We start from the raw sequence: 11,668 nt of genomic DNA, 5'->3' as shown, positions 1-11,668 counted from the left end.
TAGGATGAGTTCATGAATAATGTTATGCCCTTTGTTATATAACTGCTGCCCTAAACTGTGATCGAAAGAGCAGTGACAACAGCTCTTAGATTCTCTCCACACAACTGACCCTGTGAAATCATTTGACCCCAGTCTCAAATGATTTCACAGGCTTTTTTTGTGCACACTTCCAATACACTCAGCAATGTTTTTAATATACTAATCTTTCTTTGTATCTGTACCTGCTCCACCTGCCAATCTAAAGTTATTTTCTGATTAGAGAGCGAAGATCTCTCCCCAGCACCCTTTTGTTTGATCAAACTGTGTTTCTGTTTTTGTGAGAGCGCATGTGTGGTCAGCTTGAATTGGTGGCCAGACCCTGTCACACAAATTCCTTTTCATTCAGCTCAAACAGAAAGAAAGAGAGGAAGACAAAAAAGGGTGAAAGTAAGAGTGAGAGAGAGAGAGTGAGTTAGAGGCTGGGGAGAAGGGAGGAGAAAGGGGGAGAGGGAGAAAGCCAAGAGACATTTGTAGTTGAGTGGACGAGCACAGACAATCCCTGGCACACAGCTTTTTGAGTGTCATGTAAACCACCCCTTCGCTCTCCCTTTTTGTCCCATTCACTGCCTGCCACCCTCCCTTCTCTCTGCCCCACCCTGTGGTCTCTCTGCTTTGGTCTTGGGGGGGTTGGTTGCCTGGCTGTATAAAAGCCCTGTTTGTGCCCAGAACGAGCTCCATTCCCCAACATGGAGAGTCAGAGAGTCCAGTCCTCGTACAGAAAGCGTTTTGGGCCCCAGAGCTCGAGCAGCTCTGGAGTCAGAATTGGTGGCCTTTCTTCTAGCCGCCTCTCCTGGCATGGCACCCCTCGCAATGTCACCCACTCCAGTCCTGTGTCGCGGATCTCCCTGGGCTCAAGCAGCACAGCCCTGCTGCTGGGGAGCCCCGTTGACCGGCTGGACTTCTCAGCTGACTCTCTGTTGAAGGCCCAGTACAAGGAAACACGAACTAACGAGAAGATGGAGATGATGGGCCTGAATGATCGCTTTGCCAGTTACATAGAGAAGGTGCGCCTGCTAGAGCAGCAGAATAAGGTGCTGGTGGCAGAGCTGAACCAGCTGAAGGGGAAGGAGCCAAGCCGACTGGGAGACATCTACCAGGAGGAGCTCAGGGAGCTACGACGACAAGTGGATGGTCTCACCAACAACAAGGCTCGACTGGAGGTCGAGAGGGATAACCTGGCTGCAGATCTGGCTGTACTTAAGCAGAAGTAAGAGGGAGCAGGGCAGGACTTCTGTGGGTGGAGGATCATGTAGATGTGATGTATGATCACACAGTAGTACCACCCATTTGTATCTCTTGTAGAGATTGCATATGTATGTATAAGAATAATGAAAGAAATGCAAACTCCTTTTGCTTTCTTTTTACTTGAATGCACACTCTAATAATCAAAGACTTGGTTTTTGTGATATCATTGGCATTTTGTGTTATGTTTAGGGTTACAAGCTAAAATTGAAATGAATAACCATTTTTTTAAAAGAGGGAGGAGTAGGAATAAACCCCTATGTGCTTCCTTTACTCAAATATTATAGATTTTTTAGAGTTATGTACTGAATTTCAATTTCATATTTCAGTTAGTGTGTAGATGTTTTGGAGCCTTGTTTAAACCTTTCTATGTTCTCGATTAAAGCATAGTAGAACCTGAAACACACTCTGAAAAATATATTTGGACTGTGAAAAAACCCCCACAAAGTGTGTTTTCTAGACAAATGCTTTTGGTTAGCTGGTCTTTGATTGGGAAACACATTCAGCTGGAGTAGATTTTATGTATTTTGGCACAAAATAAGACAAACTCTTTCCAGTGGAAAGGTTTTTTTTCTTAGTTTTCTTTTATAATTGCCAGTTCATTTATATGCAGATTTCAGACCCGCTGGAATGCAGCCCACTGTGCTCTGCCCCAGCTTTACTCCTGGATCCCTCTTTACAAACTTGATCCTCGCTGAACCCCTTGTCCCCATTGAGTGAGTGCGAAGGAATGAGGGAAACACAATGGTAGCCCAACACAAAGGGAACGGCCAGCCGGGCAGATGTTTACTAGTCCCCTGTTACTCCAAAATACTAATTCACTGCCATTGCATATGCACCTTTTTTTTTAAAAATTTAGATGCATATGTGGCATGAATCTATAATTTAATCTTGTGAATGACTGACTTGAAGCCTCTAAAGGTTCGAAAGGTCTCTCTCACACTATATCCTCCGATTACCACGCAGCTGCTGGTCCTCTAAAATAATGCAGCATGAATAGTGATGATTCTGGTCAGAGGTCACTTTTGTGATTCATGCTGCTCTTCTTGAAGCCCTCTATTCAGCAATCGCTCCATGAAGCCATACAGATGCTTAGAGTTCCATGTCACTGTGTGCATGGCAGATGGATTGTAGGGTGGTGCCTATCTGTGCACGAGGCTGTGCGTAGATGCGTCCTTTTTATGTCTCTGTGTGTGTCTGCTCCATCCCGTGGGAAAGGCTTCTGGCTGCTAGATTCGAGTGAATGTGTAATGATGCGTAAGCTGCCCTTTCAGCTGAGCCCCGCACATCCCCAGCAGCATGGGGAGCAGCGGTAAAGCTGATATCGCAAATCTAATCGATGTGCTTAAATATATGTTTTTAGCCCTTGCAGATGATGCTCTGTTAAACATAACTGAGAAACTGTAAAAAAAAAAGTTTAAATCCTTCCACTCTTGTTTCCTTCTTGCTGAGTTGTGAAGGAGTTGACAAAAAGGCATACTCATCCACAACAAGTTAACTCAAAATAAATGGTGTGTTTATGATTTTTTGTCTATAAAAGTATTTTGCAGAACAAAAACTGGAAAGACTGGATGTTCTATTAACTTACAAAAAAATTTTTAATTTTAATTTTTTTAATTTGGTGATTTTTCTCCTTTGTGTGACTTAGACTGCAAGATGAAATCGGGCTCCGACAGGATGCAGAAAATAATCTAAATGGCTTCAGACAGGTAATTCTGTTCCCTGAAATCATCAACTAAATAATTTAGACGTTCGGTATGACTGACTATCCAACTTCATCTCCCTGTGTGCTCATTTCTTGCATAGGATGTGGATGAGGCATCTTTAAATCGTGTCCAGCTGGAGAGGAAGATTGATGCACTGCAGGACGAGATAAACTTCTTGAAGAAAATTCACGAGGAGGTAAGAATACAACTGAAGGAATAGAAGTCACGGAGGAGAAATATTAAGGCACCAATAATTGCCACTAACCACAATCAAATTTGGACTTCCTCCTTGCAGGAACTGCGTGAGTTACAGGAGCAGATCATGGCCCAGCAGGTCCATGTTGATCTTGATGTGTCTAAACCAGACCTGACTGCTGCTCTCAGAGACATTAGGGTCCAATATGAAAACATGGCAAGTTCGAATATGCAGGAGACTGAGGAATGGTATCGATCCAAGGTGAGAAGAATTAGCTGTCTGACATAAAACACATATTGTATATGTGTGACAATTCTTTTTGTATTTCCTGTGAAAATTTAAAATAAATGCACAAAGATAAAGATCATTTTTCACAGCTAATAAGCTAATGCACACACCACATACGAACGAGCTGTTTCACCTTTGTACACAGTTTGCTGACCTGACAGATGCAGCCAATAGAAATGCAGAAGCCCTCCGCCAGGCCAAGCAGGAAGCCAACGAATATCGTCGTCAGATCCAAGTGGTCACCTGTGACCTGGAGGCTCTTCGTGGCACAGTAAGTACACCAGATCCCGCAGATTACACAGACATTTTGAGTTCACAAATTACACTGCAGTCAGATGGACTTTTGGCAAACACACACTTTTTTGTTGTCTATAAAATAGCCTGTTAAAACTATAATGAAACAACAAGTGTGGAGCTGAAGCACTGACCTCCCAATTTTAATTTGAGATAACGTTTTCTTTCCCCTTTCCACCTACTTCTGGATCATCGGGAGGCAACTCAGAAACTTGTGAATAGTCTGGTCTTGAATTGAGATTGAAGAACAATCAGTTTTCTCTTCTTTGTCTTCTACCTGAACTCAAAGTAGCCTAATAAATCTTTTGTTTTGTTAATCCTGCATCTGTACAGTACTACCAATATTAGTGGTATGAAAAAAGCAGTTCATATAGACCAGAAACAGCAGTGGTAGATGCTGTAGAAGTAGTAAATGCAAAAGTTGTATTAGCAGGATTAGCAACAGTAGAGACAGATCGTAGTAATGGTGTAAAATTTTGCATCAACAAGTTATCTAGGAAGAACATTAAACAAAATCTTACTTATCTACATTAAATCCTGGTGTACAGAATTTGCTCTTTCACTCCATTTATTATGTGGTCTTCTCTCTTCTATTTAAGAATGAGTCACTGGAACGCCAGCTCCGGGAAATGGAGGAGCGCTGTGCCATGGAAACAGCGGGATACCAGGATACAGTGAGCCGACTGGAGGAGGAAATCCAGGCGCTGAAAGAGGAGATGGCAAGGCACCTGCAGGAGTACCAGGATCTCCTCAATGTCAAACTGGCTCTGGATATTGAGATTGCCACATACAGGAAGCTCCTGGAGGGAGAGGAGAGCAGGTGAGTTAGAGTTTGTCTGGTCAGATTTAACGATAAATCATAGTATGTGATACTGATTTTTATTTATTTTTGTCTCTCTTCTTCCAGGATCACGATTCCAGTTCAAAGCTTTTCCAACATGCAGTTTAGAGGTCAGTTTAAATTTTGAACCCCGGTATTTTCTTCCCTTGACTGATTAAATTGTTTTTGCTGTAGAATACCAGCAGTTAAACTGGACAGTATTTATTGGTTAAAAAGAGATTAATCCTGTACCTGTACTCTAAACCAAATGTGAACAGAGGATAGTGTTTCAGCAGGTATGGTCAGAGCTAATATCCTTTCACTCTCCCTGTGTTTTTCCCTTAGAAACTAACTTGGACACTAAAACTCCTGAGGCCCATGTGAAGAGAAGCATCCTGGTTCGAACTGTGGAGACCAGGGATGGGGAGGTATGTGGATGAACACAAAGAGCAACACTGGATCGTACAGACATAGCATACCTCACTCTCCTCACCACCAATTTATTTATTTAACTTTAATTTATCTTTTTAATCTGCACACATTTCTCATTTTCCATGGCATGTCAGTGGTCTGCAGCATATGTTCTAGGAGTCATAAGGACAGAACTTGGCAAACTAACTATATTCTGCTACTGTAATCAACCAGCCACTTAGTAAACCGAGTGAATTAGTGCTTGTGTAAGTCTTTCACACTGCTTCAGGACGATCTGCACATTGCACCTCTAACCCATTCCCTCTGGAGGGCAATGTTGAACTCTTCTGCAGATTTTCACAGATTCACTGTGGCTCAGTACACCTGATGCCTTGTGCAACTGATACTAAAAACCCACGAGAGATTTGTTCTTTTTGTTATTTTTAACTGAATTTCTCCCCCTTTCAGATCATTAAGGAATCAACCACTGAACACAAAGATCTTCCTTAAAGTTTCAAGACCAGCTCATCCATATTTCCCTGGGGATTCTGAATGTGCATTATTGGATATTACTACCATTTTTATTTGTTTGTCTCCAGACACAAAAGCTACCCCATCAAATTCACTGCATCCCTCTCTTTTCCCTCCTCCATCACCTGCTTCTTTTTATTGCAACCACAATATAACCACCGATTGTACTTAGTCTCCCTTGTCAGAATTTCTCCTGAAAGATATCTCGGTGTGGCTTTGTGTACAGCTCCACCATAAACCTGAAGTGTTTGCAGCCCAGTCACCTCACACCATCTTTAGATTTTTCCAATAAAAATTAAGTAAGCTGTTTTAATTTTAACTTGAGCTGACAGGACAGATTTTTAGCATTGATTTTGATTAAATGACACAGAAGAGGCACAGAATCATAGTGATTATGTTTAGCATGTAGCATGGTGGAGATTGATGTGCAAGTGAAATAAAGGAGGGAGTTGCAGATGCAGACACTTTAAATGGATTTAGGCAAGTAATGGCAGATATGTGTGTGTACTGCAGCTTCTGTCAGAGCATGTGAGTCTGAATTGTTGTTTTTTTCTTTTAACCCTTCGTTTGGTTTTATTTTGATTTTTCACTCCCTTTGTTCTAGTCTCTACTTGTTCATTACTTGTTGAATGTAAAGTATAGCACACATGCATAGGTAGATACATTATATGCATTGCATTGCAATGACTGCCCAAACAAAGCTATCTCTGCTGCTCTGCGGACTTAAATCTGCACAACCAGATGGAAGTACAAATAAATGTGCAGATACAGGTCGTGAGGGAGTAACTATGGCGACTTCTAGAGCGTTCATTCGCTCTATAAAAAGTGTAAGAGCTTGTCAGCAGCACCATTTGTGTGGGGCCTCTAAAATGCCCTCCATCACTGTCCTTTCACCCCTCTGTCTCTTCTTTAGCATCCTCTGCCTCTTGAACACAACCTGATAAGGGCAGAGTTTTTTGACACCAGGATGCGTCATGACATGCCCACTTATCCTGTAGCGATAACAGGAAAAGACAGGCAAGTTTACAGGTGTGGGTACTGACACGGCTTTTGCCCTGCAGCCTCCACCAAGTGTCAGCCAGCTCCTGTATTTTAGGCTGATAGCAGAGGAAGACACAGAGACCATGCGGTTGTTATAATAACCTCACATATAAACTGTGCTGCAGTTCCAACTTTTCCTTTTCTTTCTTTTTGAATGGGAGGAATTTAGATTTTTTTTTAAACTGCTGGAAGCATAGATGGACATCACAGTTCAAACGCTGTAATCCAAGCCCCAACTTTTGTTGAAACCCCCACAGACTGAAGCAGTGTTGACAGGACCTGCCACTAATGAGAGTGGTGCTACGCCAAAGCCGGCTGTGTCTGTACTTGTCGCCAAGGACACCATGTGTTCATGCCTAGCACCCTTTACACTGGAACTTTCACCCCCATCCCTCAGCCACTTCTCCCTTTTCCTCTAATAACACTTAGCAACTTATTTTGTTTTACTGAATGTCAAATAGAAGTTTTTGCTCCTTTGCTCTTTAGAAACCTCTGCAGGTGTGAATATAACATTAGTTTTGACCAGTGCCATGAGCTGTGATGTCATGTTAACAAAAATAAAACAATTTGTTTGCTGATCCCTCTTGTTTTTTATAAAAAGTCTGTCCTAACAGTGTTTTCATGTGTTCATAGTCATGTTCCTTTGCCTCTCATACAAGCCTGACACATTCATACAGTATATCAGCTCTCATCACTTTCAGCTGTTATATAGCCTGACAAGAGGGCTGACAGCAGCGGACAGATATTATTCATTGTAACTGCTTGTTTCTGCCCTTCAAGCAGGCTGTACCGCTGAGCAGATGGGTTCACTTCAAGTTATGTCATGGCCCTGTGTGAGTTTCACTGTATGTATGGGCCTAGATATCATTTGTGGCAAAAGATAGTATGGCTTGAGATGCAGATAAACATTTCTACTGGACTGATAAACACATGATCTCAAAAAGTGAGTTTCCTACATTGTCAGAGGTGTCCTTATATGTCATTCGGGCTGGAATGATGTAATTTTTTGGCTTTTGACTTTTATTTGCAGACAGGAAAGAGAGCAGGGGAAAACACATAGCAAAGGGCCACAGACTCGACACTAGGCCACTCCATTTCAGGCACCTACACAACCATGTCTGTCTCAAACTACTCGTCAGGTGTTAAAATATAAACTTTTTTTGCTCCTGAAATTATTCTTATTGATACTGGCCGCTAGTCACTAATTTAATTTAAAGTTTTAATGAAAGCTTAAAGACTTTTTTTAGGGATTATTTTTTGCGCATATTCACTGTCTTTGATTTTTGAAGACTTTGGTCAATTTTAAAGATACAAAACTATATAAACTTCAGATTTTTTATTTATTTATTTTTATCTATTTATTTATTCATTGCACAGGATGTTTAATTTTTTTTATCACTTTTTCTTTTTTAATCTCCAAACTGTTATGGAAGGATTTATTTTAGTAAGCAAAGCATGTTTTGATGTACCAACAATGGGAATAGGAGTACTGTTGTAAGACAATTTAAAAACAAAAAACAAAAAAATCTTTGATTTACTCTTTTTAAGGAGTTGTAACAGGCTCTGAATCTGGTCTGTTAACCAACAGTTACTGAAACGGGTCAAGCTTGAGCTGCACTCCAGTGGGTGTTTTTAGTTATAGAGTTCAAACTATACTTTGAACTTAAAGGATTTTCTTTGCCTTAAATAAGGATTAACAAAAGCAGCTAAAAGGCTGAAAAGACCAAGTAATAAAAGACTTTAAATGTGATTCGTTTGTTTTCCCTACTCTTGTTTGTCTTATGGTTTTGTCTGCCAAATTTATCAAGAAGTAAACTGTCTCGAAATGGTGAAAAAAACATGTCTAAGTATGATCTGTTAAAGCAAACATTTGAGTAAATGAAGTAAATGCAATGTTTTTCAATACCTAACATGGTAAATTCAAAAAAGCTGACTGGTTTCACAGACATGAACATGGTTTTCCTCCTAAATTTAGAAAAACGTCACACCCTGCCTCACTGGCATTAGTGGGGAGTTCTTTTTATTTTCTTACCAGGTGAGTGGAACATGTGTATTAACTCTATAATGCCCTTTGTATCATATTTGATACGTGAATTTCTGAGACCTCTATCTCATCAACAAGATCAATACTTGCCATAATTTTAAAATGAATTTTCTGGCTATTTTTTTATGGGTTGGGTCTTACAGGGCTAAATGATCCAGTAACTGTCCGTAAGCACAGCATGTCTGTTTTGTCCAGCTTTTATCAGAAGAATGGAGGTTCTCAGGTCTTAACTGAAGGCAACCCTGAGCTGAAGGAATTTCAAGCAGATAAAACTCTCAGGCAGTTGGCCCCGTTTCCCATCTAGTGCTTTTCCACAAGGTTGGGAAGGTACAAAGGGTTACAGAGCCGTGCATTTTTCAGGCTTATCTTTTTACGGTGGATGTGAGGTAGCAACAGCTGTCATGCATGCATATGTTATGTACAGAAGTCACAAACACACAGTGCCAACACCTTTTTTGAACTATGTAAATCCGAATATCAAGAGAAAAAATAAACCTCTGAAATTGATTATTTTCACCAGTGAATTCTATGTTTCTCTAATAAATTCTGCAGAGATACTCAACTGAAAGAAGCCGACTAAATCTTGCAGGTGAATTACAGAGAGGATTTATCTACACCATTTAGACAAACAATTTGGATTAGCTTCTTCTAGCGTCTCAGTTGTTAGGATTTGCTGCAAAATATGGTTCGAGTCACACGGACGACAGCAAAGACTCTCACAGCGGCCGTTTAGAGTATTTTGGCAGTTGCTTTTTTTTTTTTTTTGCCCAACAACAGGTGATTCGAAATGATAGAATTACGGCCATATGTCATGAAAATTTTAAAGTGTGTATCTGAGATCAAAATGAAGGTTGAGTTCAAAGGCTTGTCTGATCCCACCCACAAACACTAAGTAAAGGGCATCTTTACTAGAAGAGGCAGATGGTGCCTTACTTTACACTCCTGTCCCACATGTCTGTTAATTTGTAACTTAACCCACTTTTGTATCATTGGCATACCAGCTGGTATTATCTAGACATTTAAACTTAAACAACAAATCAAATTACTATGCAAATACATTTAAAAAAATTATACTTGGATGTTCCAGAAGATATTCAGGAAAGTTAGAAATTACACAAGCACCTAGATGCAAAACTAAACAAAAATATTTCACCTAATTGTTTTGTTTTTTTTGTTTTTTAAGACAAAAATAAGACAATCAAATCACACTGGAGTGGTGATAATACATGTTCATTATCTTCTCATAGAGGAAATAATCAGGGTGATGGCGAATCAGGGCAAATTCACATGTATAGCCTTCCAGTCAAAGCTCTTTGTCTTTCGTTGCCCTCTTTAGTGCACATTCCTGTGTGAGAGCCCTTTGGTGGCTCTCACACCACAGGGTCATGGGGAGGCATGTGTGCTCCTTGGTTAATTTTAGCCCTCATTTCATCAAGGCCGTTGAGACAAAACACAGAGCCACTACCTCAACCCGTCTAGTGAAAGGTGAACCGTCTGATCTCCTAACACCTTTTTCTGTCTAGGTTTCAGTGAACACGTGTCTTTGGACAAAGTGGAAGGATGACTTCTTAAACACATTTGTCTGCTGGCAGCTCAAAGGGTCATGAGTGGCTTCCTGGTGGGTTTCTGTCACATTGTTTGAGTTTTTTCATGGTGAAGATTAGAATAACATATTTACATAGACTCTGAAGGTTCAAAAACCATTTAGAGATATTGTAAGTGACCGTATTTTTTACTAGTGGTGGACAAAACACAGAAAAATTTGCAATAAAAAGAGGAAGGGCCATTAAATATAACTCAGCTCTGTTCAGCCTGCTTTGTCTGTGAAACTCTTTTGTGTTTTTTTCCAAACAAAATGTGCACAGTGTGTGAGTTTGAAACAGGCAGCTGCAGCCTGCAGGTGACCTTTAACTAGGTACACAATAGAAAGTCTGGCCAGGATGTCTGCTCCGTCTCAGAAGACACTGCCAGTGCCAGGTAATCGTGTCCTTGCTGCTCCAATTTGAAGTTAAGGATAGGATTGAGGCCTTTGAGTTATAAGACTAAAGCACAGGCAAGAACTCACAGTATGAAAGCTAAACCCCATCTAGCTTTTGATTTAGTCAAACTTGAATTTTTCATTTTTGCAACTCAGATCGAGTCACGCTGTTTGAGTCTGCATCCTCACGTCTGGCTGTGGCACAATAAAATCCAGACTGAAAGTTTCCAGTCTCACAGTCTCAGGCTTGTTAAACACAAAGTAATCTATCTTCTCAGTTTACGACCATGTTTTGAATCCCTTTTTCTTTTTGTAGTTTTGACAGTTCAATTGTTTCTGCAGTGGCACTTGCGCGTCTAACCGGTGCAGTGTATAATTCATTTCTCCCACAGAAGTCTTGGATTACTTTCACCTACAAACTTAAAATGTGCTTTCTGAACAATTTAAAAAGGGATAAAAACCTCTCACAGAGGCACATGTACACAAACAAATGAGTGCACTTTTAAGATTACCATCACTAGTTTAATATAATACTTCAGAGGTGCAGTGGCAGCCACAGAGTAAGAGGATGCTGCTATTTTCAGCACAGAGTCTTCAGATGTAGGGTGAAGCAGAATAGACTGCTGTGGGTCTGCACTCTATCATTGTCAAATCACTGTCGAGCTATCCACAATGCCATAAATAGATAATGTCAGTATATACATTTCAAAATAAAACATTACTTCAATGAGAAACAAAGTACAAACAGCTATTAGATAAAAGATTAAAGTGCCTAAGGAATAAGGTGCCAGAAATGTAGAAGAAATAATTAATATGATTACAAAACCAACCAACCTTGGATATCCAGGATTACTAATAACCAAATTCTTCATAGCTTTTCATCACAAATATCTTCTAACCTGACTGACAGTACAAGCCATCAGTGATGCTAATGAGTAATGTTATGGGATCTCTTCCCTGATTTAAAATTCCATACGGTATGTCTTCTAAGGTATATCTAATATATATGTAGAGAGACTTAAATACTTATATATACATAACTGATGCTTCCGCTGTCTTCTGCCTTCACGCTGCTGAT

At 40.3% G+C, this 11,668-nt stretch overlaps 1 protein-coding gene across 1 annotated transcript; it reads left to right on the top strand.

Moving 5' to 3' along the window:
* The first annotated feature begins 710 nt into the window (after positions 1 to 710).
* Positions 711 to 7,145, top strand: LOC120741343 (glial fibrillary acidic protein). Its single transcript, XM_040044175.1, has 9 exons — positions 711 to 1,246; positions 2,930 to 2,990; positions 3,088 to 3,183; positions 3,283 to 3,444; positions 3,617 to 3,742; positions 4,365 to 4,585; positions 4,673 to 4,716; positions 4,931 to 5,013; positions 5,465 to 7,145. The coding sequence occupies exons 1-9, from the start codon at positions 726 to 728 to the stop codon at positions 5,504 to 5,506; spliced, it is 1,356 nt and encodes a 451-aa protein (XP_039900109.1). The 5' UTR covers positions 711 to 725; the 3' UTR covers positions 5,507 to 7,145.
* The last annotated feature ends 4,523 nt before the right edge of the window (positions 7,146 to 11,668 follow it).

The sequence above is a fragment of the Simochromis diagramma genome, unplaced genomic scaffold, assembly GCF_900408965.1.
Source record: "Simochromis diagramma unplaced genomic scaffold, fSimDia1.1 OVJJ01000321.1, whole genome shotgun sequence".
NCBI lineage: Eukaryota > Metazoa > Chordata > Actinopteri > Cichliformes > Cichlidae > Simochromis > Simochromis diagramma.
Note: the sequence above shows the minus strand (reverse complement) of the source record. Positions and strands in the feature narration are given on the sequence as shown.

Bases quoted from the DNA above. Each gene is read 5' to 3' on its own strand.
- LOC120741343 (XM_040044175.1), top strand. From the start codon at position 726: ATGGAGAGTCAGAGAGTCCAGTCCTCGTACAGAAAGCGTTTTGGGCCC. The intron at 3,445-3,616 runs GTGAGAAGAATT...CTTTGTACACAG, and splicing joins AGGAATGGTATCGATCCAAG to TTTGCTGACCTGACAGATGC. The intron at 5,014-5,464 runs GTATGTGGATGA...TCCCCCTTTCAG, and splicing joins TGGAGACCAGGGATGGGGAG to ATCATTAAGGAATCAACCAC.